At 37.9% G+C, this 26,311-nt stretch overlaps 1 protein-coding gene across 4 annotated transcripts in view; it reads left to right on the forward strand.

Annotated features, from left to right (window-relative positions):
* Positions 1-4,364: 4,364 nt before the first annotated feature.
* Positions 4,365-26,311, forward strand: part of DOCK8 (dedicator of cytokinesis 8) — a 96,952-nt gene continuing 75,005 nt past the window's right edge. For 2 of the 4 annotated variants that reach the window (XM_039362307.1, XM_039362308.1), the window contains exons 1-8: positions 4,365-4,625; positions 14,159-14,261; positions 17,792-17,967; positions 19,736-19,807; positions 20,204-20,327; positions 21,430-21,642; positions 24,681-24,766; positions 25,857-25,923. In XM_039362307.1, coding sequence (XP_039218241.1) covers positions 4,573-4,625; positions 14,159-14,261; positions 17,792-17,967; positions 19,736-19,807; positions 20,204-20,327; positions 21,430-21,642; positions 24,681-24,766; positions 25,857-25,923 — 894 coding nt within the window. In that variant the 5' untranslated portion in view covers positions 4,365-4,572. Of the gene's footprint in view, positions 4,626-12,160; positions 12,280-14,158; positions 14,262-16,513; positions 16,556-17,791; positions 17,968-19,735; positions 19,808-20,203; positions 20,328-21,429; positions 21,643-24,680; positions 24,767-25,856; positions 25,924-26,311 lie in introns of those variants that run through there. The other 2 variants (XM_039362310.1, XM_039362311.1) reach the window with 2 other exon arrangements.

Genomic DNA, 26,311 nt, shown 5'->3' on the forward strand with positions numbered 1-26,311 from the left:
GCAACCTGTTATCCTGGGCGGGGTTTCTTCGTCCTTACTGCATTCAATCAGATTAACAGCTGTGCATCGGTGTAAGTAAGGCAAAGAAACGGAGTAGAGAGGGAAAACTGAATTGAAGACCGCCCGAGCTGCTCAAAAGCTTCCTCTATGATACCTAAAGCGAAGCTTTTGGTATGTCTACTCAGCCAGGAAATAATCGGTATTTCTCTTTGCATTCTGCGACAAACGCAATAGGACGGATTATAATGAATGGATCAATAATACCTTTACCTTAACAGTGCTTATCTATTAAAACAGGGAAAAGTTATATCTTGACAGGAAGACCAGCCTTTCTAGATTCCAAGCATTAAGTTATGATTGAACCGTAGCCCATACTGTGGCTTAAAGTTGCATCAGGTTCAGTAAAAATACAGTTTTGTTTCAAAATGAAAGATCATTTGTTTCATCTCTACTTTGCAGACTTGGCTAAAAATCAGTTTCCCAAGGTGCAATCGTTAAATTAATTTCAGCACAATCAAGCAATTTGGGACATTGCTTGCTTGTGCTGAAATTGTTTGCTGTAGAACTGCCATGTTTATTCAGATTTACTGGGCATGATATATGCCATCATCAGATTGTTGCCCTTACATTTTTTGTTTCAAAGTACAGAAAAAATGATTTCTTTACAAAAAATAGGAAAATAATTCAATCACAAAGGTGAAGACTGCTCTTAACATTATGATTTCAAGAAGGATACTAAGGTGAATTCCCCTTTTCCATATGGTTCTGTCATATTGTAAAAGCACTCATAGATACACAGATGGAAAAAGCAATTTGTTTGCTGATGTGTAGCAAGAACAAAGGTTGTGTAGAATTACATTTTTCCAGTTTACTTCAAAGTTGCTTTTCAGGTGTTCATATGAGCTGTGCTCAATTCCTGTTCCATATGAGAAGCCATATTAATAATAACTCATGACAATAACATACATATTCTTACAGAAAAGCATTGCTACTGTTTAAAATGTGTGGTTAGAAGCCACAAAATGTATCAAGCTGAAATTTGAAATGACAGATTTATAGGATTGCACTTTCAATGTTACCAACATGATCAAACTTTATTTTCTAACAGCAGAAGCTTTTTTAAATTGTCTTGGCACCGTTACCTTGTGGAACTTTTTACTCGTATGTTCCTCATTTCTTTAGGCCATGCATATATTACAAAAAAGGAAGGAAACCAGCAACTGAGTTTGGCTCCTCCCTCACTGTCCAGCATACTGAAGAAATGTAAAACACTTAAAAGTTCTTCGGTTTCATAAATGGATAAATACTCTTATTGAGCTGACCTATTTTTGAACCAGCTAGAAAAAAAAAGCATAGCAGGGTCCTTAAGTCATTTGTTTTTTGAGAAGTTCAGTTTGAAGTGGGATTACTTTGAAATTGGTTGCTCTGATTCTGGAAATCAGAAAAAAAACCCAGAATAATGTTGAGATTTTTTTTCTGCAGTTACCATTGCTTATGAACTCCAAGCAGCAGCTCCACTCAAGAGGGCAGAATCAATAGGTTTCAGGGGACTTTCAAGTAATATATTAATATTGGGAAGAATATTAAGAAGTCTGGTTAATGAGCTTTCCCAGCAGCTATCACTGCTGGCTTGCCCTGGGAATGGAGGGGGAGAATGGATAGGAGGTAGAATCCTAGACCAGTATGGCTAACCTTTTAGAGACCGAGTGTCCAAACTGCAACCCAAAACTCACGCATCGTCGGGTGCCGGGTAGGTGTGGCCCATTGGCTAGGTGTGGCCTATTGGCTGGGTGTGGCCCATTGGGTGGGCTTGGCTGTGGTGGTAACGGCAGACTGGGACTAAAAATTTTTTTTTCCCCCGCAAGAAGTTGAAATTGACTGATTAAATGAACCTTTTTTTTTTTTTTTGCACACGGCGGCAGAGGCCTAAAGCGAAAAGGTTTTATAAAACCCAGTTGAAGGCCTAGGACTGGGGTGACAGCGCACACGGAGAGGGCTCTGAGTGCCACCTCTGGCACCCATGCCATAGGTTCTCCACCACTGTCCTAGACATTTGCAACCCACAAGACAACACATTGTAGGTCCCACCTGCCTTCAGTCTATTTCTTCCAGATTCAGGTGTGCTATACTCACTTGTTCCATAGAGCACTAAATGGTGGAAAGATTGGGGTGTATACAATGATAAGGTTCATAGTAAAGCATAAGAGGTGCTTTCCTATTAAGAGAATCATGTTCAGAGGAAACATGTGCAGAGTACTCCTTGTCAAGAAACATTTGACAAGCAAGATGAAAGGAGCTTGCTTCTGACCCCACTGCCTGCCAGAGAAAAAAAACATTCATCTTGAACTCTTTCTGGGACTACAGAGGGAAGAACACTCTGTTCCTGGCTACAGGAACAAAGACACGGTGTAATTCTGTGCACTGCTAGGTGCTGTAAAGTGACATGAAGAGTGATTGTTGTTTTGCAACAAGTGAATGCTGCACATCTACATGTGTGTATATTTTGGTTTATTATGGGAAACAGTAAGTAGACCCCTTGAGACTCAGAACAAAAGATGTGATTAAAAAAAAAAAACCCAATGATGGGATCTTCTCTACTTATGTGGACGTGGGACTCTCTCTCTCTCTCTCTCTCTCTCTCTCTGTGTGTGTGTGTGTGTGTGTGTGTGTATGAATATATATACATACATATATTGTGCAGGTATCGTAGATCTTGATCTACTTCTGCCCATCAAAGAAATGTCACCGTTTAGTTGACACTGTTATAATCTTGAAAGCATTAGATAATCTTGACTGATAACTGATTATATAACTCCTGCAAATATTTATAAACCCACTACCATAAATGGCACATCAGCTTAATAATTTTGTGTTGCATTAGAATTCAAAGCAAGGTTGTTTACCTTTATTCACTGAACATTGGGCTTTGCTCAAAGCAGTTATGAAAGGTGATGGTATGCTGCATCACTACAAATCCCACTGCAACAAGAGAGGGCAGTGACACATGGATAATATCAGTATTGGGGGGAAAGGGGAGGCCCAGAGAATCTGCTGTTCTTGCTCCAAGCATGCAAAAGAAAAGTACCTATTAGATATTCTGGATTTTTGAAATTTTTATTACAGTAAAATGGACCTAATTTAAGGTCATTTTAATTGCCCCTTTTTGTTTCTTTCCCCAAATTCCATGGCAGACAAAGGGCACGGTGTATTTACAACATGTCCAGATGTGCTCTTATAATCTATGAGTAATTTGCTTGCATTTGACTGTCTCAGTGCTCCATTCTAGTTGCTCTTAATTCAGGCTTAGGTGCCAAATTCAAGCCACTTGGGGTGTTGACTCCGGGTTCAGTGTTTGGTGCAGCTGCTTCCTAACAGCCCTTCTCAACAGAAGAGAATATCTGTAGCTCAGGGTTGAACTCTGGGGTCCTTGGTGCTGTCTGAGCTTGTTTGTTTTCTTGCAGACGTTTCATCACCCAACTAGATAACATCATCAGAACTACAAGGGAGTGGGGTTTCTAAACAGAGACCAAACCCTTCTAGCACTGATGATGTTACTTAGTTGGGTAATGAAACCGCTGCAAGAAAACAACCAAGCTCAGACAGCACCAAGGACCCCACAGCTTTTCTCAAGTCTCACCTCCAGGAGTCACTAAACTTAAGAAACCACCTCTTTTGCTTCGACTGAAACCCGAATCTTGTACTCCGACAAATAACCCCGAAATCTTCTCGATCGGCGGCCGAGTCCCCTGACGTCCATAAATGGGGCTTTCCCGCAAGAATGGCTGCCGCACTGCACTTTTACCCGCAAGGAGCTGACTGACACAGGTCCAACAAGCCAGCCAATAGTCGGAAATGGTAGCAGGGCAACTTCGACTGCGAACGGCTCCCTGACTTTGCAAAACAAACAATGGTGGACACCCAGCGGGGTGGAGTTTTGTTGGACATTTGCAGGGCCGGAAGGGAGATTAAAAATAAATTAGGAAGCAAGCTTGGTCTCAGCGCGGGTTGTTTAAAACCCTCTTCCTCCGCCGGGTCTGTTCCAAATGGGCTCTACATTCCCGTAGCAGCCAGCAGTGCTCGTGACAGCTTTAAAACTGCTTTCGCCTATGCGAGATGAGATTTAAGTATTTACTGAAGTGCAATTCTCAAACGCCTCGAACTTCTTGTTCCTGGGCTTCCTCTTGCAAGTTCCAACTCGGGCTGTTAGACGTCGAAGCAAATTCGGGGTTGGCTTCGGGGCTGCTGCTGTTCCCGGCGCTTCTAGCCTAAAAAGAAATACCGGACCCCCCCCCCCCCAAGCCGGGAAGCCTTTCAGTTCAGAGAAAGCGTCGCCTGCGGGGCTCCTTTTAAAAAGAGAAGCCAAAGTGGTATAGCGCGCTAACGCCCCGGGGCCCCTTCGCGCCTTTCAAGACCGATTGGAGCTTTGCGCCCATCCTGAGTTCCTTGCAGAAGCTGCGCTCTCCCCATTGGCTGCTTTCGACTAGGAAGGTGTGAAACGCGGAAGTTTTCCGCGCCGAATTGACAGCCCGGCTGCCTTTTAAGTGAGCAGTCGCCGCCGTTCTTGGACCCTCCATGGCTACTCTGCCCAGTTCCGACCGGAGGGCGTTTGCCCTGAAAATCAACAGGTAGGCTTGGTCTCCTGGCGTTTGGAAGGGGCTTTATTTACTCCTTGCCCGGCTGCGCGAGTTGGGCAGCTTTTGCCTGCGCGCCTGGAGGCTCATTGGGAGGAGTGGGAGGAGGAACGGAGAACCGCGGCTTGAACAGTAAGTAAGGTGTGAGGATAAGCGCGGATCTGATGAGAGAGCCACGCGCCGGTTGAAGAGTGTGTAGAGACGGTCACATTCAAGGAATTTATTCTGGCCTTGTATAGAACTCCCCTATCCTATATGAGTTACCACTTCAGCATTGTTAGACTCTTCAGCAAGGGTGTTCAACCTTGACAACTTTAAGACTTGTGGACTTTAACTCCCAGGAGGGTGGCTGGGGAATTCTGGGAAATTGAAGTCCACAAGTCTTAAAGTAGCCAAGGTTGGAAACCCCTGCTCTAGATTCAACAGTTTCTTCCTTTGGAAAGCACCCTCCCTGTTAAATAATTATGCAAAGATGTTATTTGTGTAGGGAGTTATTTGCTGTGTAAAACATCTTCATAGTTCTGGCAAGAAGAAAATGCCAAGCGTTTGGTCAGAACTTGCTGTGAGCCTGTTTATAATACTATCAGTAAATCTTTAACAGGATGATTTACTTCTTTAAGATGACTTAATTTGGAATAATTCGAAAGACTTCTTTGGAGTTTTCCTATGACCTGCCCTCACAGTATATTGAGATTTTCTTTAGTTAAATTCTGCAAATCAAATCATTTTTCCCTTTTTTAAAGAATTCCTGTAAATATAATGGGATTAAGCTGGAGACAAGACATTGAGGAAATAACATGCAGTTTGTGGTTACAGTGTGTCATGTCTTATGGTTTGTGCAATTGCATAGCAGACAGAAATTTAGCAGAGACTTTTATTAAACACCACTAAATAGACTGACTTGCTGAATATGTGGTCACAAAAAAAGGTTAATAGTTCTGACATTTAGAACTAACCAGACTTGTAGCAAGTATTAAATTCATGTGAGATATTTTTTCCCAAAAGGAATAATATATGTAATTAAACATATACTTTTTGCTTTTGATTTTAGGCTGTATTTTTCAGTACTCATTGCAACAATATTATTAGTGAATGAATTCATTTTATACCTTGTTGCATTTCTTGAGTATTTTATAATTTGATTTTATACTTCAGTGAGTTTTCTGTTTCTTACACAATTACATTTTAATTCATTATACATTTTGCCTTGCCAATATTATTGAGTTGTTACAAATAGAGTGGGAGATTCTACAGTTGTTAAGCTGCAGTAATAATACTGATACATTATCATTATTTGTCTGTATATTGCCAGACTTACAACCAAAATATCTTGCAGACTATTTTTTTTAATCCAGTATGGTACTACAATATTTATTTTAATATTTCAACCCTAATATTATACTGCAGCTATAATCCTCGTTCAAATCCTTATGATATTGAAGATTGCACTATGCAGTGTTATTTTTGGCCATCCGAAGTCGTAATATTACATATTGTAGATAAACAGTATTATGCTTATTTACAGAGTGCAATATAGATAAAAACCTGACTGATAATATTTTAACTTTAGGTTCCTGTGATCTTATTAGATCTCATGAATGACAAGAACACATTTTGTAACTGCTGTTCTTCATTTTAATTTTAAAATCCTTTCCCAAGATGAAGATTAAATTAAATTAATTTTGAAAAAAAAAAGACTAGAGTCTTGAATAATAAATTATTTTTTACTATAGAACACAGTGAAACAAAAGAGCTCTTACTTTTTTGGACTGGAACTAGGACAGTGTTGTGAGATCAAGGGGGTTGTTGGAGAAGGATCAAAACCTTACACATTCTTTACAACAGGCCTTTGAACCTTATGGTACATCTTGCCTATTATAATTCTTCCTCTGCATTTCATTTAATTTTTAGGGTGTTTCCTTTATTTCTTTAAAACACGTCGCATCTGGGGTCAGACTTGGAAACCTTTCCAAGATCTTTCTCAGCATGTTATCCAAGTCAGGTCTCAAAATTCATTGTTTTCTTTACAAAATAGAACATAAAGCAAAGATTGTTCTGGGTTATAAACCCATGGTATCTTTTGGTGCAAAAACCAGAAAATGAATACAAACAATTCCTGTTTTTTTGGTTAGTTCGATTCATTCTTTCCACTTGTGGAAAGAGCCCAGCTCATGTGATGTGCAGGACCCAAACTATTGTTTGCAGAGAGCCATGGCTTTGAGGCTGTTACAAAAATAGAAAGGGCAGAAGCATTCCTTAAACCCTGGGGAAGAAGAAGGTTTTAGGAAGATGCTCAGGTTGGCTCCTCCCTGATATTATTGGGTTGTAAGAAGAATGGGAGGAAAAACACAAACTTGCAAAATTTTGTTAATAGACCTTATCTCAGCAGTGTCCAATCTTGGTAACTTTAAGACCTGTAGACTTCAACTACCACAAGTCTCCAGTCAGCCATGAATTCTGGGAGATAAAGTTTATAGATCTTAAAGTGGACACTCCTGGCCTATCTCAATAAAGCTTCCATTTATTTTGTGGAGTCTGCTTCCTATTCATGTCAGCTTTGAAGGACTCATGTTGTCAAACAAGAAAATCATTTCCCATTGTCAGTGTCCTTCTTAACAGAAAATGTATCAATATTTTTTTTAATTTCTGCCAGCTAATGTAAGATCTTTACAAACCTAAATTAAAGATGTAATAGCAATGATCTATTAATATACAACATCTATAAATTCCAAATGCACCATCTTGAGGTTGTGCACAAAGTAGAAAATGTATTTTGTTCAAGTCAGTTGTAGTCTGGCTGAGCCAAAACCTAGAATGTTTGTAATGTTCTGTTTTTCAGCTCAGAAAAAAATGGAAAAGGGTCTGTAGATTTTTTTTTCTTTATACATTTTTACATTAAATTTTGGACTGTCGGTTATTTTTCTCATGATAAACACTGGTCACTGGATGGACATTTGTGCATAGTAAGAGAAAGACTAGTGATGGCAGGATAGCAGTTTCATATAACACAATATATCCTGCAAATGTTATTTAAAGATGATAACATGAGAATGCATGATTGTTTTGCTAGCCCATAGCCAGACATAGATTGTTGTTTCTTTCATTGTTGCCTGGTAGATTAACCTATCTTTGGCTTGATTGGGATTTGGGTTACATTGTCTTCTAGCAATTCACTTGGTATTTTTGCTTTATCTTTTATATGTGCCAGCAGGGAAAACATGTTTCTAAAAGTAGGTGTCAGGGTTTGCTATGAGAATAGACCCATTTAATCTCCTGGTTTCATGTTTGGAGGCCAAAAAGGTTCTTGAGCCATAAGTTAATTTTCTCCCCTAGGTCTGTATGAAATGAGGCCTTATGAATTATATAGGTAAGGCAGCCATCATCAATACAACCCGTGAATAGAACAATCCCCCTCTACATAATGTAATCAATGGAGCTTAGATGGCAACTAAATGCAGTTTTATGTGTCACAAGCCTCATACCCACATGTATGTGACATGTGGAAAAAAATTAGTGACATATGATATTCTCTTTAAGTATGGAAATAGCCATGCTGCTGTTTGATTTACCTGAAAAACTGGTTGCTGAAAAGTCAAACTTAGTAACCGCAAGTGAAGCTTTGAACAGCAGAAACAGATGCAAATTTCTTTCCATTCACATTCTTCAGTCAGAGAGCTCTAGTTTCTGGTAGCTATGAGATTAAAACAATAACTCAAAATATTTACTCATTTTTGTGCTTAATCTCAGACATTTCCAACAATGGGTTGAAGTCTCTTTCTGTTGAAATGCCAAAACAGAGTTGAAAGAATGTATAACTAACTTCACAACCTGAAAAATCTGGCTATTGTGTATGCTATCATCACAGTGAAAAAAATGCTGTTTTTCTGTTTGTATTATAGCTATGAATGCATGAGTTGGGCTTATTAATTAAAAAAGGGTTGTAAACAATGTACGATAGTCTCTATTGAGTACCCTCATAATCAGATTTAGCATTTCATTTTCCAACTATCTTAGTATTTGGGGAAAAATTGCATTCCTATAAAAGCACTATTTTAAGGGAAACTAACCATTCATCACCAATCCTTAATTATGGCCTTTAAGACAGAAAACATACATAAACATTTACTGCACACAAGATACACAAATAATATCTCCCATTATTATTTGTACAAACAACTCAAGGGAGTGAACATGTCCAACACACCTTTCTCCTCCATTGTTTCTCCACAACAACGACCCTTTGAAATGGGTTGCGCTGAGAGAGAATGACTGGCCCAAAGTCATCCAGCTAGCCCAAACTCACCCAGCCTAAGGCAGGACTAGAACTCGCAGTCTCCCGATCTCTAGCCTGGTGCTTAACCACAAGACACCCCCCCACACACAAACACACTTTCTGTTTCTCTCTCTCCCCTAAAATAGAGATGAATAAAATAGGCATAAAATTAACAGTAAATAATATAAACAATAGTGACGACTACCAAAATTAATAATCTTCTGTTATAAATGGGCCAAATAGAACAAACATAGATGCAGAATCGGGCAACCTGAAAAAATACATCAGAATCCTAAGAAGTGATCAAATGAGCATCATATTTTCTGCCAGGGTATTTCTTAGAATGGGATAAATGAATGTCATTTGAGATTTCCTATGAGAAAGCAACAGAGGAGCATATGGTTCGGGGACTTTACTACAGCCACCCCCACATTGGCATTAATGTTAAGGGGTGTTTTTGTAATGCCTCCAGGGGACTGTGAAGGATGAGACATCCAACCTGATAAAGGTGAAGACCCAGTGCAATGTCCATTTTAGAACAAAGAAGAGATAGATGATGGCACATGCCCATGTGAAAAAAAAATCTCCAAATCCATGTCATTCGATAACAGATTTAGATTGGTTTGGAAATACTAGTATCCCAGATACAGAGTGATTCCTGACATCTTTAAACCCTAATAGACAAAGGCTCTCCAAAGAGAGACCTAAAGACTGAAGGTTGCTATTAGCTCTCGTAAGCCAAATTGATTTATAATGGACTGTAATCCTCCATTGTTATCATCATTGAAGGAACAGCTGAAGGAAGCTTTTTTTTAATTGCCCTGCTAACAGCTGCTTCTCAGCTGTCCACTTTCTTTCGTAGGCATATCGAAAGAGAAGCACACTCTGACCTCACGTTCATAGGTTAATGCTTACTGGGATTTTATCATCCCTGTGTAGTGATGGGTGTATTTTATTTTGTATATTTTGTATTTTATTTTGTACTCTGACCATCTTTGCAGGCTAGGTGAAGGATAGGGTTTAAAGTACACATTTTAAGACAAATAATGTGTACTACCACATGTTAACAATAAAAAATAAATTCATTAGGAGCCCCAAAAGATTTAAGTAGGTAAATAAGTGAAGTATTTGAAGTTGCCTTATTTTGACTTGTTCTACTATCTTGCCCAGATATGTGTTCTAATAGAAGATGAAGTTTTATTTCTTCCTACTAAGTTTGATAACTTTATGCTAGTATAAAGCTCTTTAAAAACAACACATTTGTTGACTTCTTGTTTGATTTGAAATCTAACAAGGTCAATCTTTTCTTTTACTCACAGAGCAGTTGGCTTTTGTTTTACATCGTGCTCAGTGAGTCTACTGATAAATTCATGGCCATCCTGTTAGCATATGATAATATCAGCTATCAGTTGCTTTTGGGGGCCTGCCAAAATATGACATGGATTTGTAAATTCTATGTGAAGAATATTCAACTAGAATAAGCTGAGCATTTGTGGTTATCAGCAGGCCTTCCTGTTTAGTGGCTTCCAGAAGTTTGTGTCTGAGTGACTTGACTTGTAGCAATCCTGGCAGATTGTGACACATTTACTTCCTATTGCTGATTTCCACTTTTGAGTAAAATCTTAAAACAGTGCCAAAATATTTGCTGAGTCTCAAGAGTTGGCTCTAACTCTATATGAAGTTAATAAAATCTCCTTATTTCTCACCAAGCTGTGCATTTTGTTTATTCATCAAATTTATATACCACCCATCTCCCTGATAAGGCAGAGTCTTATATCTAGGGAAGACTCTGAATACTTATCCACTAAACACTTTTGGTCACCACGATGTAAAAAAGATGTTGAGACTCTAGAAAGTGTACAGAGAAAAGCAACAAAGATGATCTGAGGAGTGGAGACAAAAACATATAAGGAACAGTTGCTGGAATTGGGTATGTCTAGTTTAATAAAGAGAAGCACGAGAGAGGACATGATAGCAGTGTTCCAATATCTCAAGGGTTGCCACAAAGAAGAGGGAGTCAAGCTATTTTCCAAAGCACCTGAAGACAGGACAAGAAGCAAAGGATGGAAACTAATCAAGGAGAGAAGCAACCTAGAACTAAGGAGAAATTTCCTGACAGTTAGAACAATTAATTAGTGGAACAACCTGCCTCGAGAAGCTGTGAATGCTCCAACACTGGAAGTTTTTAAGAAGAGACTGGACAGCCATTTGTCTGAAATGGTATAGGGTTTCCTGCCTGAGCAGGAGGTTGGACTAGATGACCTCCAATGTCCCTTCCACCTTTTTTTTTTATTATTATTATTATTATTATTATTGCACAGTCATTATTATTGCACATCACAGTCAGGCAGATGTTCAGACTGGATTTGGCATTTTTGTCTACCTATCGAGTTCTTCCCAAGGACCTGGGATAGGCAGATGTGGATGTTTGATGGTATTATAGATATTGTCGCAGGATGGAAGCAGTTCCTAGTAAGGCCACCTTTTGCAATTGACTAATGGTGAAATAATAATAATAATAATAATAATAATAATAATAATAATAATAATAATAATAATTGTTATTATTATTATTATTAAACACTCTGCAAGAGAGAAAGAGAAAGGGTGTTTGCTTAGTCAGAACTCCTTTACACACCAAAATGAACATTTTGAAGAGATGATATAAGAGAAAGATGTATATATTTGCTGTGGCTAATCAGATCCTATTGTTATCAAACGTTTGTTTTGAGTAATTCTGTATGTCACATGGCTCATTATTGTGAATGATGAACTAGAAAGATAAATTGGGGTTCATTCTCATTCTCCGCATTCTTACCTGATCCTCCTTCCGGTCGGTTTACTTAAACAACTTTCTCTTCTGTGACAGCCACTAGAGGGGGCTCATCTTCTGCAGAGCAAACATTTAAACTACCAAGAAGCTTAAGCTAAATTTCACTTTGTGAAATCTTGACAAACTTCTTTTTTTCTGTATTGTGTCTTTTAAGGTGAACTCCTCCTCTCAGGTGATTCTAGCATTTTTCTTAGCGTTTTTAATTTTAATTTTCCAGTTTTGTCTCACATTTTTCTATAGATTATTGCCATATAAATATTTCTCGAGGGCTTTATACTGCCATCCTTTCTGGCTGCCAGCCAACAAGGTAGCCAGCTGGCTGCCTGCCACAGTCCAGAGTTCTGCAAACTCAGAACTTTTTAGAAGCAAACAAACAAATGGCAAATCCAAGGGGAAAGATGAGAGACACAGCAGAGGTGGAATCCAGAGGTCAGAGCTTAGTACCAGAGCTGAGATTTGAAAAGTTATTCTCGGCATTCTCTCTCAGGGAGGGAGGCCAATAAAGAAGCTGCACTGAGGCACCACCCAAGTGCAAAGATAAGGTACATTACTTGCTGGAATCTCCTCTCCTGCCAGCCTGTTTCTTGGCTGATCCGTCTGATCTGTTCTCTGTAGTTGTATCTTTAATGCAGGCCTCTGTTTGGGACTGAATGGATGAACCATAAAGTCTGAGGGATGTCTGTGGGTGCAGATGGGAGTCCTGGGGGGTTGCTGAGCCTGCCTCAACCAGAGGAGAGTCATTGGCTTCAATATTGCTGGAATCTGCCTCTTCACTACTATTATTCCTAGAATATATATTATTCCTGGGCTATTGCTGTTGCTGCTGCTGTTCCTCCTCTTCCTCCTCCTGGGCCATAAAAGGATTGACCTATGGCCTGCCTGTCACCATTTCAAGACTAGTTTCTGGGGATATGTTAATCACAAACATTTACACTCCGGAAATTAAAAAAAAGGGAAACAGCTGCAGCAGAGAGAAGAACCGCAACAAAGTACAGTTAACAGATTCCTGCTCTGTTCTGTATTTGAGATGTCAGTTTACTGTGGTAAGATGCCAGACTAAGAAACAGACACTGTGTGGGCCTAAAACTACTTTTATTAGAAGGGCTATTGCAACTGAATCTTGCAAATCTGAACGTGCTTCCTTTTTACCCTTGGTTTTATCTTCATGAGAACTGAGGGCTTCTCTGAGGCATTTTCACAAATCTGTTCTGGTATGGGCTCATGTCAAGTTTCTCTGGTTGTTGTCATGGTAACAAACCTTCTGTTTGTCAAAGCCATTTCTGTGCTGCCTGTGGTACAGGCAGTCCTTGACTTAGAACCATTTGTTTAGTGACTGGTTAAAGTGACTTATGACTGTTTTTCACACTGATGACCGTTGCAACATCTTCATGGTTACATGATCAAAATTCAAGTGCTTGGCAACCGGCATGTATTTATGACAGTTGAACTGTCTCAGGGTCATGTGATCACCATTTCTAACCTTCCCAGCTGGCTTCCAACAAGCAAAGCCAATGGGGAAGCCAGACTCACTTAATGACTGCATGATTCCCTTAACAACTGTGGCAAAAAACTTGTAAAATAGAGCGCAACTCATTTAACAACTACCTTGCTTAGCAATGGAAATTTTGCGCTCAATTGTGGTTGTAACTCGATGACTACCCATTCCATAGCCTTGTATTCCTCTAGAACACTGTTTCTTAAACATTTTTTTCTCTCAGGACTCTTTCCTATTTTTAAAAATTATGGAGGAACCCAAAACAGGGTTTGGGTAATATCTATTGACACTCATTAAAAGATGAAAGTGATGCATACATAGAATATTTATTTATTGAATCATATAAAAATAATATTAAACCACTAGATATTGACATAAATAAAATATTTTTCAAGAAAAATGTGTATTCTTAACAAATAAAATAATGAGAAGAGTGATATTGTTTTAATTTTTTGCAAATATCTTCAGTATCTGGATTAATAAAATATAAAAACAGGAACCAGCAGCAGCCCTCTTTAGTTAGCAAGTTCATTAAGGTAAGAGGTTTTTTTAATGCATGCATAGAACAGTGATTTCCAACCTCCACAACGATTAGAGTTGTGGACTTCAACTCCCAGAATTTTCTAATTTAGCCAGGGAATTCTGGGAGTTGAAGTCCGCACTTCTTTATATTGCTGAGGTTGTATTGCCCATAAAACTAGGCACCTGAGATGGTGTGGAACTGGAAAGAATCTAATCCTTGAATTTGAAAAACACCCTCAAGGGAAGAGACATCTGCATACCTTGTTTTTCTATTAATGCTAAAAATGCTAACCAGGATAACAGGTAACAGTTTGATTACGTGGAATGTGCTCAAATATTTAAGAAAATATGGTCAGTTAAATGTAACAGGTGTAACCAATTCTGTTGTCTTTTTTAAACTGAAGGCATTCCTCAGCAGAAATAAGACGACAGTTTGTGCATCAACCATCCTTTGAACCCTTCAGTCAGCGAAGTAATAGTACGCCTGGTTTTTCTTCCAATAGTCTGGTAAGTGTAAAAACAGTTACTTTTTAAAGATTTTTTTTTATGCCACCTTTATTTTTTCATAAATAACTCAAGGTGGCAAATGTATCTAATATTCCTTCCTCCTTCTCTTTTCTCCAGAACAACAACTCTATGTGGTAAGTTGGGCTGAAAGCAAATGACTGACCCAAAGTCACTCAGCTGACTTTCATGCCTAAGGCAGGACTAGAACTCAAGGTCTCCTGGTTTCTAGCCTAGTGCTTTAGTCACTAGACCAGGGATGTCAAACTTGCAACGTCACATGACGTTTCGTGACATATCGCAACGTTTTTCATTGTCGGCAATGGGGTGGGTGCGGTTTCGCTGTGAAGCATCCAGCCCATGGGCCGGCAGTTTGACACCCCTGCACTAGACTAAACTGGCCCTTATTAAAGTTTGTGCTTCATTTATCCCAGTTAACATGAGGAAGGACACTATGTCTATGAGATAGGGTCAGAGGAAGGAAAGTTAGAATAGTGTTCAAGAAAAGGATTGTGCCTCTTATGATTCAACTGTGAATTCGCCCTTTATTATTTTTTTAATGACCCTTAGATGCCCTGACAGACATTGGCTACAATAAATTTATATACATATAAGTATGTGAAAGTTTGCTCATATATTGAAGAAAAATTAAGGGGCTTAGAGAATTTTTTCTGCCTACTAGAAAAATTACTTAAAAGTGATATTATCTAATCGGAATTGAAAAATAACAAATGTGTCTTATTAATAACTATATACTATGAAGTTGTGTGGGGACAGTGCTTTCTCAGTGATGGAGCACCCACAAAGTCAATAGGCAGTCTGTTCCATTGTTTAATACAGTAACTCTCACAATCAAGAAATTCCTTGTTAATTCAAGTTTGGCTCTCATTATTAAGCTTCCATTGATTGGTTCTTGTCTTACCTTCAGATGCTAGGGAGAATAAATCTACTCTTCTCCATGACATTCTATCATATATAAGAAGACTTGCTGTCATATTTTCTCTTATTCTTCCCTTCTTTTAGCTAAAAATATCAGTCATTATAGGATTTAACTTCTAAGCCATCATTGTTATTCTTCCCTTCATAATTTCCAGTTCCCCAGCATCTTTTGTGTGATGATGAGAACTGGACACAGTATTCCAAGTGTGGTCCTACCAATGCAACACAGAGCAGTATTATCACTTCCTGTGAGATCCAGACCTATACTCTGTTGATGTAATCCCAATTACACTGTTTTTTTGGCAGCTGCTGCAAATTGTTAGTTTATCTTTAATCTGTGGTCTATCAAGACCCCCAGACCTCTCTCGCAAATATTGTTACTAAGCCAGTGTTAGAATTATTAGCAATCTTCCCTAGCTTTGTGTCATACACAAATATTATACCTATGCCTTTTGTTCTCTCATCTAAGTCATTTAACAGGATGTTGAACAGTACTGAGCCCAGGACAGAACGCTGAAATACCCCACTAAATTTGTTGCTCCATATGGACATAGATGGATCAAAGATCATGTGTTAGCTATGGTGTTCAGACACCTATGAATCCAACTGATTTCATTATGATGTTCTGCTGAAAGTGTGCGTTATGGAATTATGCTATTAAAAATAGCCCCATACAATTTCTTATTTCTTAATTTCTCAATTCTGTTTGAAACAGAGCATCATCTTTCACAATTAATGTTGTATAATGTCTGTGTGGACATTTAATACATGAATATTATGAAATGCAAGTTATGAAATATCTTGAGAGAACATTACAAAGTAGTTTTCAAGTTCTGATGCTTTTATCAAAATGATGAGCTTTATCACATCATCAAACTGCAAACTCTATTCCTTTTATATTATAATGCTCTATAAAAGGATGAGAGAAAGCCTATTTTTGTCATTTGTCCAATCTTTCTGTAGACATCACTGATTACAAATGTTACTATTAAGAGACAATATTTTCTTCTTGGTTTTAATATCTGCTAGAGTGAATGGAATTTTGCAGAACTTTATTCAACTAATTTTAAATTTATCCTCAGACCTTTTAAGTGTATTTTAATAAGAACAAACAGGTTATTAGGAACCCACAGTTCTGAAAATTGAAACACAGTAAATACATATTTCCTGTCTCTTGAAGACATCTAATTCACTTCCTCAACTTGAGCAGCTGTCGGTTTAACTTTGTTGGTGGTTCATTGGTTGATAAAAAATGTGTATTTTGTTCTCAAAAGGCTTTCTGCCAAGTTGCTTACTTTTTGTTTCATTTATCCACCATTTTGATTGCACCACACTGCTAATTTTACTGCACCAAAAAGGTACGTTAATTGCTTCTCTGTAAGCCTTAGGTTGCCTTTTATAGATAAACCACACTGCCAAAATCTTAACTGCTGCTTTTTAACTAATGGCTTTTACCTTCTTGTAACAATTCTTTCCTCTACATATTTGTCACCTCTCAATAATTCTCGGTTGGTCTGGGCAGGTGCTATGTATACAGGCTTTGGGGCTGCATTATATATTTACCAAGTCTGCTATTGTCTATAATTAGCTACAGTGTGTGTGTGTGTGTGTGTGTATGTATATGTATGTGTTCATACATTTATGTTCATTCATTAATTTTATAGTTTTTAGTTTAATTTGTTAAATTCACATTAAAAATTACAGTGGGGATAAATGTGGTTCTACCCAAAAAGAAGACAATCGCAGTCTCCAGACGCATTCAAGAAGTTACACCAGAAAAAAAGATTAATTATCTCTCAAAAAATTCCGTATACTAATTCTAACTGTACCCAGTTTCCTTGCTTTGACAGCTAGAATGACTGAATAGAGTTCAAGAGCTTAACATATGAATCATTAGGACTTCGTATTTTATTCAGGCAGCTGGAGATTCTTTACTGATTGAAGATCCTGATTTTTCTAAGTCCTCATTTGTACGGAGAGCCTGTATCAATGATATTTTCAACTGCAAAGACTCATAAAGAGTACCATTTTTTTTGTAAGCCACCCGGTGAAATGGGCAGTATAAAAATGTGATGGATAAATAAATACATAAATAAAATAAAACAGAAGAAGGACAGTGCTAGTTTACTCATTGTGGTCTTCCTTGTGGCAAGAATGTACCGCTCTCAAATTTGCTAGCTTGTGACAATATCTTCCTTTATGACCACATTCTCACTGAAGTAAAATGACTTCCGCTTCTATTTGCATCTTGATGTTTGGCTTGGTTATGCAGCACATGACACTTCCCTAATGGAAGTAGTTGTGATTTCTTTTTAATTATGAAGAATTAAATCTCATAGATATAAAGAGAAATTAAACTGAAAGAGCTAATAAGTTAAGAGGGTTTAAGTACACTAATGTTTTAAAACTATAGACTTAACGATTATGGTTATGCGTAAGAATTTAAGCTTGATTTATGCCCTTTGTCCTTGATCTTTTTTTGGTTGCTAGTGCATTTGAGATTAACATTTAATGGAGACTCAGCAATGTGTTTTATATTCCTAAAAAAGCACGAACAAGCTGTTTTCTTTCTTTTTCTTTTTGGTAACATTTAGCCTCAGTTTTATGATGCTGTAGACCCAGTGGATTTTGAAGGTCTCCTAATGACGCAGCTGAATATTCTAGATTCAGAACTCTTGCAAGAATTGGGTGATTTTCCTGAAGATGATTTGGAGGTGGTTTATGCTGCAAAGGAGCACAGAACCTTGGAACCATCATTACCAGAAGAACGGTGAGGAAACTTTTTTAAGCAAGTAGCTAAAGCCTGTTTTCATGTTCCTATTCCAGGGGTAGTCAACCTTGGCTCTTTTATGACTCATGGACTTCAACTCCCAGAATTTCTGAGCCAGCATGGCTGGCTCAGGAATTCTGGGAGTTGAAGTCCACGAGTCATAAAAGAGCCAGGGTTGACTACCCCTGTACTATTCCTTTTGGATTCTTTGTACCAGAAGTGTTTCTCATCAATGTATTCTGGTTACCCACTGGTCTGACAAACACCTTTTTATTGCTGTGTATTCTGGAATATCACTATAACACTTCAAATAATCTCTGGAAAAATCATTTGTTTTCAGAAATTGTATTCATCAATGCTGAATTCACTAAACATTTATTCATCCAGGGCAAACTCCCTGTACAATGTACAATGACAGAATGGCGGTAAATAGAATAAGTACAAAGTTTGAATTGATAGAGTTTCAGATTTTCCCAATTCAAAATACGGAGCCAGAACAAACCATTTTGACCTTAGATCTTGACTTACCTTAGGGTTTGCCCATCATTCCCATTGTCACAAGCTCCTCTGATTCCTCTTTGCTTTTCTTAACTGAATCTAGTGGCAAGCTAAGGGCAGTACAATATCAATATTTTTTTCTGTCTCCACCACATGAACTGTTCTCTTTGCCAGTTATTATACCTCTTTTTTTTTTCACAAGTGACAAGTACCTATAAGGGTTTATCTTATAAGGGTAAAAGCTATGGAAAGAGAAGGAAAGACTATAATGGGATTATATTGAAAGGAAAAAGTTAATTCTCTTTCCCTTTATGTTCCAAAGAAAATTGCTCCCCTTCTGACCCAGGGTGGTAGCACATGTAATTGGACCCTAGTCTGTGGTGATTGAGGGTTATTGCCTGTGAGTATAATCCGAGGTCTACTGCTGAAGACTTCACAGTATTTGCACAGCACCAATTGTAATTTGGTCATCTGGGACACACTCTTCACATAGAGAAAAAAACTTAATAAACCTAAAATTTCCAGAACAAGAGAAAGATGGAAATTGAGCCTTATGTCTAAAAAGGGGATTTGCTAGCACATTGTATAGTATGGACAGGAAAAAAGATGTAAAAAAATTGAACATTGAGTTCACTGTTATATACAACTTTTGCTGGAATTTCTTTCACTGTGGCTTCTGCAATTAAATTCATTCTTTGAAATTTTTGGATTGTAATATACCCATTTAATTGGTTCCACTGTAGCCTATCAGGGAGAAGCCCAACAATCACAAACATTGGAATATTTTAAAGTTCATTAAAGCATTTTTTTCTCTCTGAAGAATTTTCTATTAACTGATATGGAGATCCTAGATTGAATATTTTCATACAAAGTATGTACTGCATCAATGAATTGCATTGTTTTCCTCAGATGAGATAAAGGGATTATTTTATCCATGTTACCAGCATCTCTTTTTTACTGAATTGTGCTTTAGCTGACTGGTGCTTTTTAATTATTTGCACATTGTATGGTTTATACTTTGGAATATAGTCATTATACTTGATTATCTTTTAATTTTTAAGTTAGTTTTTATACATGATATTTTCTTATAACATGTTGAAAAACATGTTCAAAACTTTATCTTGAAAACTGGATTTAGAGAGTACAAAAGTGGCTTCAAAATTATTATTTTTTTATTATGCAGGATGAATAGCTATGTTGCTGTTATTTTATTGACTAGCTTTCTGTATAATCACTGATTATGCATAGAAATATTTTTGCTTCTTCCTAGAACTGAATTGGATTTACATGTTCGGGACTGTGTTCAGACTTATATTCGTGACTGGCTGATTGTGAATCGAAAGTAAGTCCTTCATTTATAATTCAATAATTATCCAGAGAAAAATTAAAGCCTATTGCTTTGATTAATTATCTAATTATTCAAGAAGGAAGTGATAATTACTTTCATTAGGTTTACTAAATGGATCAATTCTCTTGATAGTTTTGGACAACATCTGGGACACTGAGGTTTTGGGGGGGGTGAGTGTTCTCTTGAAAAAAAACATGCATAAGATTGCCCTCCATATTCTTCTGTGGTAGTAACCCATATAGCAATTCATTATAACTTTGTATTCCATTTAAGCAGTTCTTAAATTAATATGGGGTATTGTATATATTTTGATAGCATTTGTTTGCATGACAGCAATTGATCTTTCATTTTGTCTCTTTTTCTAAAATCTAATTGGCTGTTTTATTGAAGAAATCAAGGAAGTAATGAGGCTTATAACTTAATGAAAACGGGATCCAGAGCAGACTTTCACAAAAGCCTTCGAAAGCAAACATTTGAGTCTGAAACGTTGAATTTTGACAATTCCAGTTATCAGGTACTCTTAAGAATAGCCTTAAAAGAATGTTTTGATAAGAAAAAGGATCAGTAGGAAGTGGCGGAGTTGCCAGTGGGAGGAACTTTTTTCCCCCAGAATGCCTTGAGATCATTTGTGTGTCATGCTACAGGGCCACCTAAATGACAGGTCTAAACTTTCTTCCCAAATTAGAAGGAATAGCACCAAGGTGATGTGGGAACCTGAAAAACAATGAAGCATTCTTTTTTAAATAGTGTGGAGTAAGAGAAGGAAGTTGTCTTATCTTTAAATGTTATGCTCTATAACTGGGGAATCTAACCTTGCCAACTTTTAAGACCTGTTGACTTCAACTGGAAACCATGGAATTCTGGAAGTTGACGTCCACAAGTCTTAAAGTTGATACGTTTGGACACTCTTGCTCTATAGCAGTCTAAGAATTCTTAATCTTCTCCCAAAGTATCTTGTTCTACTGTTTTTGCATATAAAAAAGATCTTAAGACTCTAGAAAGTGTGCAGATAAGAGCAATAAAGATAATTGGGGGAGTGGAGAAAAAAAACAATTGAAGAACAGTTGCAGGAAGTGGGTATGTCTAGTCTAATGAAAGGAAGGATTAAGAGTGACATGATAGCAGTCTTCCACTATCTAAGGGGCTGCATCAAAGAAGAAGGAATCAACCTATTCTCCAAAGCACCTGAAGGCAGGACAAGAAGCAACGAATGGAAACTTATCAACCTAGAACTAAGGAGAAATTTCCTAACAATTAGAACAAATAATCAGTGGAATGACTTGCCTCCAGAAGTTGTGGGCATTCCAACACTGGATGTTTTTAAAAAGAGATTAGATTAAGAAGAGATTCAGACTATTAGTCTGAAATGGTATAGAGTTTCCTGCTTGAGCAGTAGCTAGTAGACCTCCCAAGATCCCTTCCAATTCTGTTATTCTGCATGAAATAAATGGTTCTGTTAAAAGGAGAGTTAATGGTTCCATTTAACATTTATTTCATGGTGTTGGAAATCTAATATCTGATATTGCAACAGATAAGTATGGAAATATGACACAGAAATATGACAGAAATATTCAGTATGTTTAGTCTGTTCAATTATTCCCTATTTGTTTGAGCAGACAGGTCCCAGTCACTTAAAAGTCCTCTGTGATGAATCCAGTAAGAGCACCTTGACACCTGGAGTAATTTGCCTGCGCAGCCTACCACTTGATCCCCGATTGACAAACCTACTGAAGAATGTTAAAGCAGAAGACATTCAAAGGCAAAATGAAGAGGCACGCCAAGCCAACAGGCCGACTGAATTGTTTGCTCTGTATCCCAGTATAGATGAGGTAAGCCATATATTTTCTGGCACAACTATACTGCAACCATCTGGGTTTCCAAAGGAACTATAATACAAATAACTATAATATGTTAGACAATAATTCCATCCAGCTCAGCTGGTGTAATTAGCTATGGCAATTGTAGTTCAAAAAATCTGAAGAAAAAGCAATGAAAATGCTAGGCTAAATCATTAAGGGAAATAGGTATGTATAGCCTAACAAAGAGAAGGACTAGGAGTGGTATGATAGCAGTCTTCTAGTCTTCTTGACGGGCTGTCACAGAAAAGAGGGCATTGATTTATTCTCCATAGGACTCTAGGGTAGGACAACAAGCAATGGGTTAAGAGAAATCTAACCTGGAACTGAGGAGAAATTTCATGACAGTGAGAACAATGAACAAATGAAACAGCTTTCCTCCCAGAGTTGTGGATGCTCCCTTGCTGAAAATTTTCAAGAAAAGACTGGACAACTATTTGTCCAGGATAATATAAGGTCTCCTGCTTTATAATTTCTTATAAGGGGAGGGGGCGGATTGGACTAGAAGACCTCTAAGGTCCCTTCCAGTAGGATTCTATGACTCTATAAGTTATTTGGGACAAGTCTTAAAGGCAGCAGTCAGCACTTGAATTGCTGATTGCTGAGTTGCATATCAGTACCACTGCAGCTCCTGCAATAATGATGTAAAGTGTTTGTATCAAGGATTAAGGGTGACATGATAGCAGTGTTCCAATATCTCAGGGGCTGCCACAAAGAAGAGGGAGTCAAGCTATTTTCCAAAGCACCTGAAGGCAGGACAAGGAGCAATGGATGGAAACAATAACAAAAAAAGCTTCTTTCAACATGTAAAAAACAAGAAAAAAGTGAAGGAAATGATTGGTCCATTAGTGGGTGGAAGTGGCAAGAAGGTGACAAGCAACAGGGAGAAAGCAGAACTATTTAACTCATTTTTTGCATCTGTCTTTACACAAAGGGAAAAAACAGACCAACCTATCAAAAATAGTGCCATAAAAAACAAAACAGAAACACAAGTTAAGATAGGCAAGAAAATGGTTAGGAGCACCTGTCCAGCCTAGATGAGTTCAAATCGCCAGGACCAGATGGATTACACCCCAGAGTTCTCAAGGAACTGGCAGATGTGATATCGGAGCCACTGAACTATATTTTTCAAAGATCCTGGAACACAGGGGAACTACCAGAGGACTGGAAAAGAGCTGATGTAGTTCCCATCCTCAAAAAAGGAAAAAAAATGGATCCAGGAAATTACAGACCTATCAGCCTGACCTCAATACCTGGGAAGATCCTGGAAAAGATAATCAAACAACGAATCAACGAACACCTAGAGGCAAACAAAGTCATTACTAAAAGCCAACATGGGTTTGTCAAAAATAGATCATGCCAGACAAATCTTATTGCATTCTTTGACCAAGTGACAAAATTAGTGGATCAGAGGAATGCTGTGGACATAATTTACTTGGACTTCAGTAAGGCATTTGATAAAGTAGATCACAACCTACTACTTGACAAGATAGAAAAATGTGGGGTAGACAGAACCACCACCAGATGGATCCGTAGCTGGCTGACCGGCCGTACTCAGCGAGTGGTCCTCAATGGAACTGCATCTATATGGAGGGAAGTGTGTAGTGGGGTGCCCCAGGGCTCTGTTCTGGGCCCAGTACTCTTCAACATCTTCATCAACGATTTGGATGAAGGGATAGATGGGGAACTCATCAAATTTGCAGATGACACCAAGCTGGCAGGAATAGCCAACACTCCAGAAGACAGGCTTCAGGTACAGAAGGATCTGGACAGACTTGAACACTGGGCACTAACTAACAAAATGAAATTCAATGGTGAAAAAAGCAAGGTTCTACATTTAGGCAAGAAAAACCAAATGCACAAGTACAGCATAGGTGGCACCATGCTCAATAGTAGTAACTGTGAGAGGGACCTCGGAGTCCTAGTAGACAATCACTTAAATATGAGCCAGCAGTGTGCTGCAGCTGCCAAAAAGGCCAACACAGTACTAGGCTGCATTAACAGAGGGATAGAATCAAGATCACGTGAAGTATTAATACCACTCTTCAATGCCTTGGTAAGGCCACACTTGGAATACTGCATCCAGTTTTGGTCACCACGATGTAAAAAAGATGTTGAGACTCTAGAAAGAGTACAGAGAAGAGCAACAAAGATGATTAGGGGACTGGAGGCTAAAACATATAAGGAACGGTTGCTAGAATTGGGTATGTCTAGTTTAACGAAGAGAAGGACAAGGGGGGACATGATAGCAGTATTCCAATATCTCAGGGGCTGCCATAAAGAAGAGGGAATTAAGCTATTTTCCAAAGCACCTGAAGGCAGGACAAGAAGCAACGGGTGGAAACTAATCAAGGAGAGAAGCAACCTAGAACTAAGGAGAAACTTCCTGACAGTGAGAACAATTAATCAGTGGAACAGCTTGCCTCCAGAAGCAGTAAATGCTCCAACACTGGAAGTTTTTAAGAAGAGACTGGACAGCCATTTGTCCGAAATGGTGTAGGGTTTCCTGCCCGAGCAGGGGGTTGGACTAGATGACCTCCAAGGTCCCTTCCAACTTTACTATTATTATTATTATTAACCAAAGAGAGAAGCAACGTAGAACTAAGGAGAAAGTTCCTGACAGTTAGAACAATTAACCAGTGGAGCAACCTGCCTCCAGAAGTGGTGAATGCACCAACACTGGAAGTTTTTAAGAAGAAACTGGACAGCCATTTGTCCGAAATGTATAGGGTTTCCTGCCTGAGCCGGGGGTTGGACTAGATGACCTCCAAGGTCCCTTCCAGCTTTATTATTATTATTATTATTATTATTATTATTATTATTATTATTATTATTATTATAACTTCCCTGGCTTTACTATAATTCTGATGACTTCCTATGTTTTCTGCATTAACTTTTTGCCTGATTATAAAGTTAAAAAAAAATGAAGGGATGGTAATAGATGATGTTGGTCAAAGTATAGGAAGCTAAAATGAATCAAAACAAATAACTGTTCTTAATGTCTTTAATAGGAGGATTCTGTACAAATACGACCAATACCTGAATGCCCAAAGGAGTATCTGAGCAATAGGATATTAGTGAAAGTACAGACACTGAAGTAAGTTCTACATCTGTGGTGCTAATGGGACATGTTTAGGGGTTTGGGTCAATCAGGTGGCATATTGAGCAAGCCACACAATAGAATGATGGAATGAAATCTATAAAGTAGAAAGCAGGAAAATGACAGGTCTAAAACAAATTTCCTCCATGTGCTACTTTTCTTCATTCAGAAAGCTTTTTTATTTGGGAAAGTACTTTAAAAACTTGCCATGTGCAATAGACAAAACACTCCATAGATTTCTCTATTTCTGCTTACTCTGGTCTTTGTATATATCCACCCAGCAAGAGTTAGCTAGCTACTGTGTTATGTTCTTTTAAAAATGAGTTTTAATTTTGAGTCTAGTGCAGTGTTTCTCAACCTTGACAATTTTAAGGCATGTGGACTTTAACTCCCAGAATTCCACAATGCTGGCTGTGGAATTCTGGGAGTTGAAATCCACATGCCTTAAAATTGTCAAGGTTGAGAAACACTGGTAGTGCTTATCATGTTTAACTGAAGTTTAACAATGCCTCATGAGATAAACACATTTGTTAGCATTGCTGCATTTTTGTTTTAGAATGATAAAATGCTGCCCCTATTATTCTACCTTCTGAAGAAATTATCAGGATGGCTACAAAAACCTCTGTGTCACTACAGTGGTGTTACAATGGGTGGAGATTTTAAATAAAAGAGAATTTGCAATCAGTTTTGTAGCATCTTCTTCCATCAGATTAGGTAGATCCCATTTGCTCCATTCTCCAAAAAAATTGGCGTATAAAGAGGAAATTGGGACCATATTATTTATTTATTATTAGTGGATTATTAAGTGATCATTGTTTTGCTGTTGTAAATAACAAGTATGCCGCTACTCATAAGAGATTTTAGATTTCATCCAAAGCAGATAATAAGAAAACAAGATAGCTACATTATATGCTTACAATATCTATACACATTGAAATTGTTTAATGTTGGCACTGAGGATTAAGTAGATAAAGCAAGTTTTAGTTAATATTTCCAGTATAAGTATTATTCCAAGGAACCATTGTGCTTGATTTTGTGTCATATGAATTATTTAATTATTAGCAGTGCCTTGTTTTCTCCTTTGCAGATTTGAAATTGAAATTGAGCCATTATTTGTAACCGTAGCTCTTTATGATATAAAAGAAAAGAAAAAGGTAAGAGTGTAGCAGCACTATTTTTCATTCAAATGCAGTGTTTAATATTTTGCAGAGATCTTGGGTGTTTGCTAAGCTTGGTTTTCTTCTGGCAAAAGTTTCATTATCAAATTAGACATTGTCTAATTGTCATGTTTTGACTCAGGGACACAGAGCTTGCTGGCTTTCTATATGTGGCAGCTGGTTTAATCAGGGTTGTTCTAGTTTATATACCTGTTTCCCATTAGGCTATCTGACTTGGTTGGCTAGATTGTTTAGTCTTAGGTAGTTCCTGCCTATGGTTAAAATTTATTATATTTCACTATAAGGACTATATATTGGAAGATTATTTAAACCTAAAGACAAAGGGTTTGAATTTTCATCTCCATCCACTTTGGTTGCCAAGATA

This window comes from Crotalus tigris, unplaced genomic scaffold (assembly GCF_016545835.1).
Source record: "Crotalus tigris isolate CLP2741 ecotype Arizona unplaced genomic scaffold, ASM1654583v1 scf7180000019422.807890, whole genome shotgun sequence".
Lineage (NCBI taxonomy): Eukaryota > Metazoa > Chordata > Lepidosauria > Squamata > Viperidae > Crotalus > Crotalus tigris.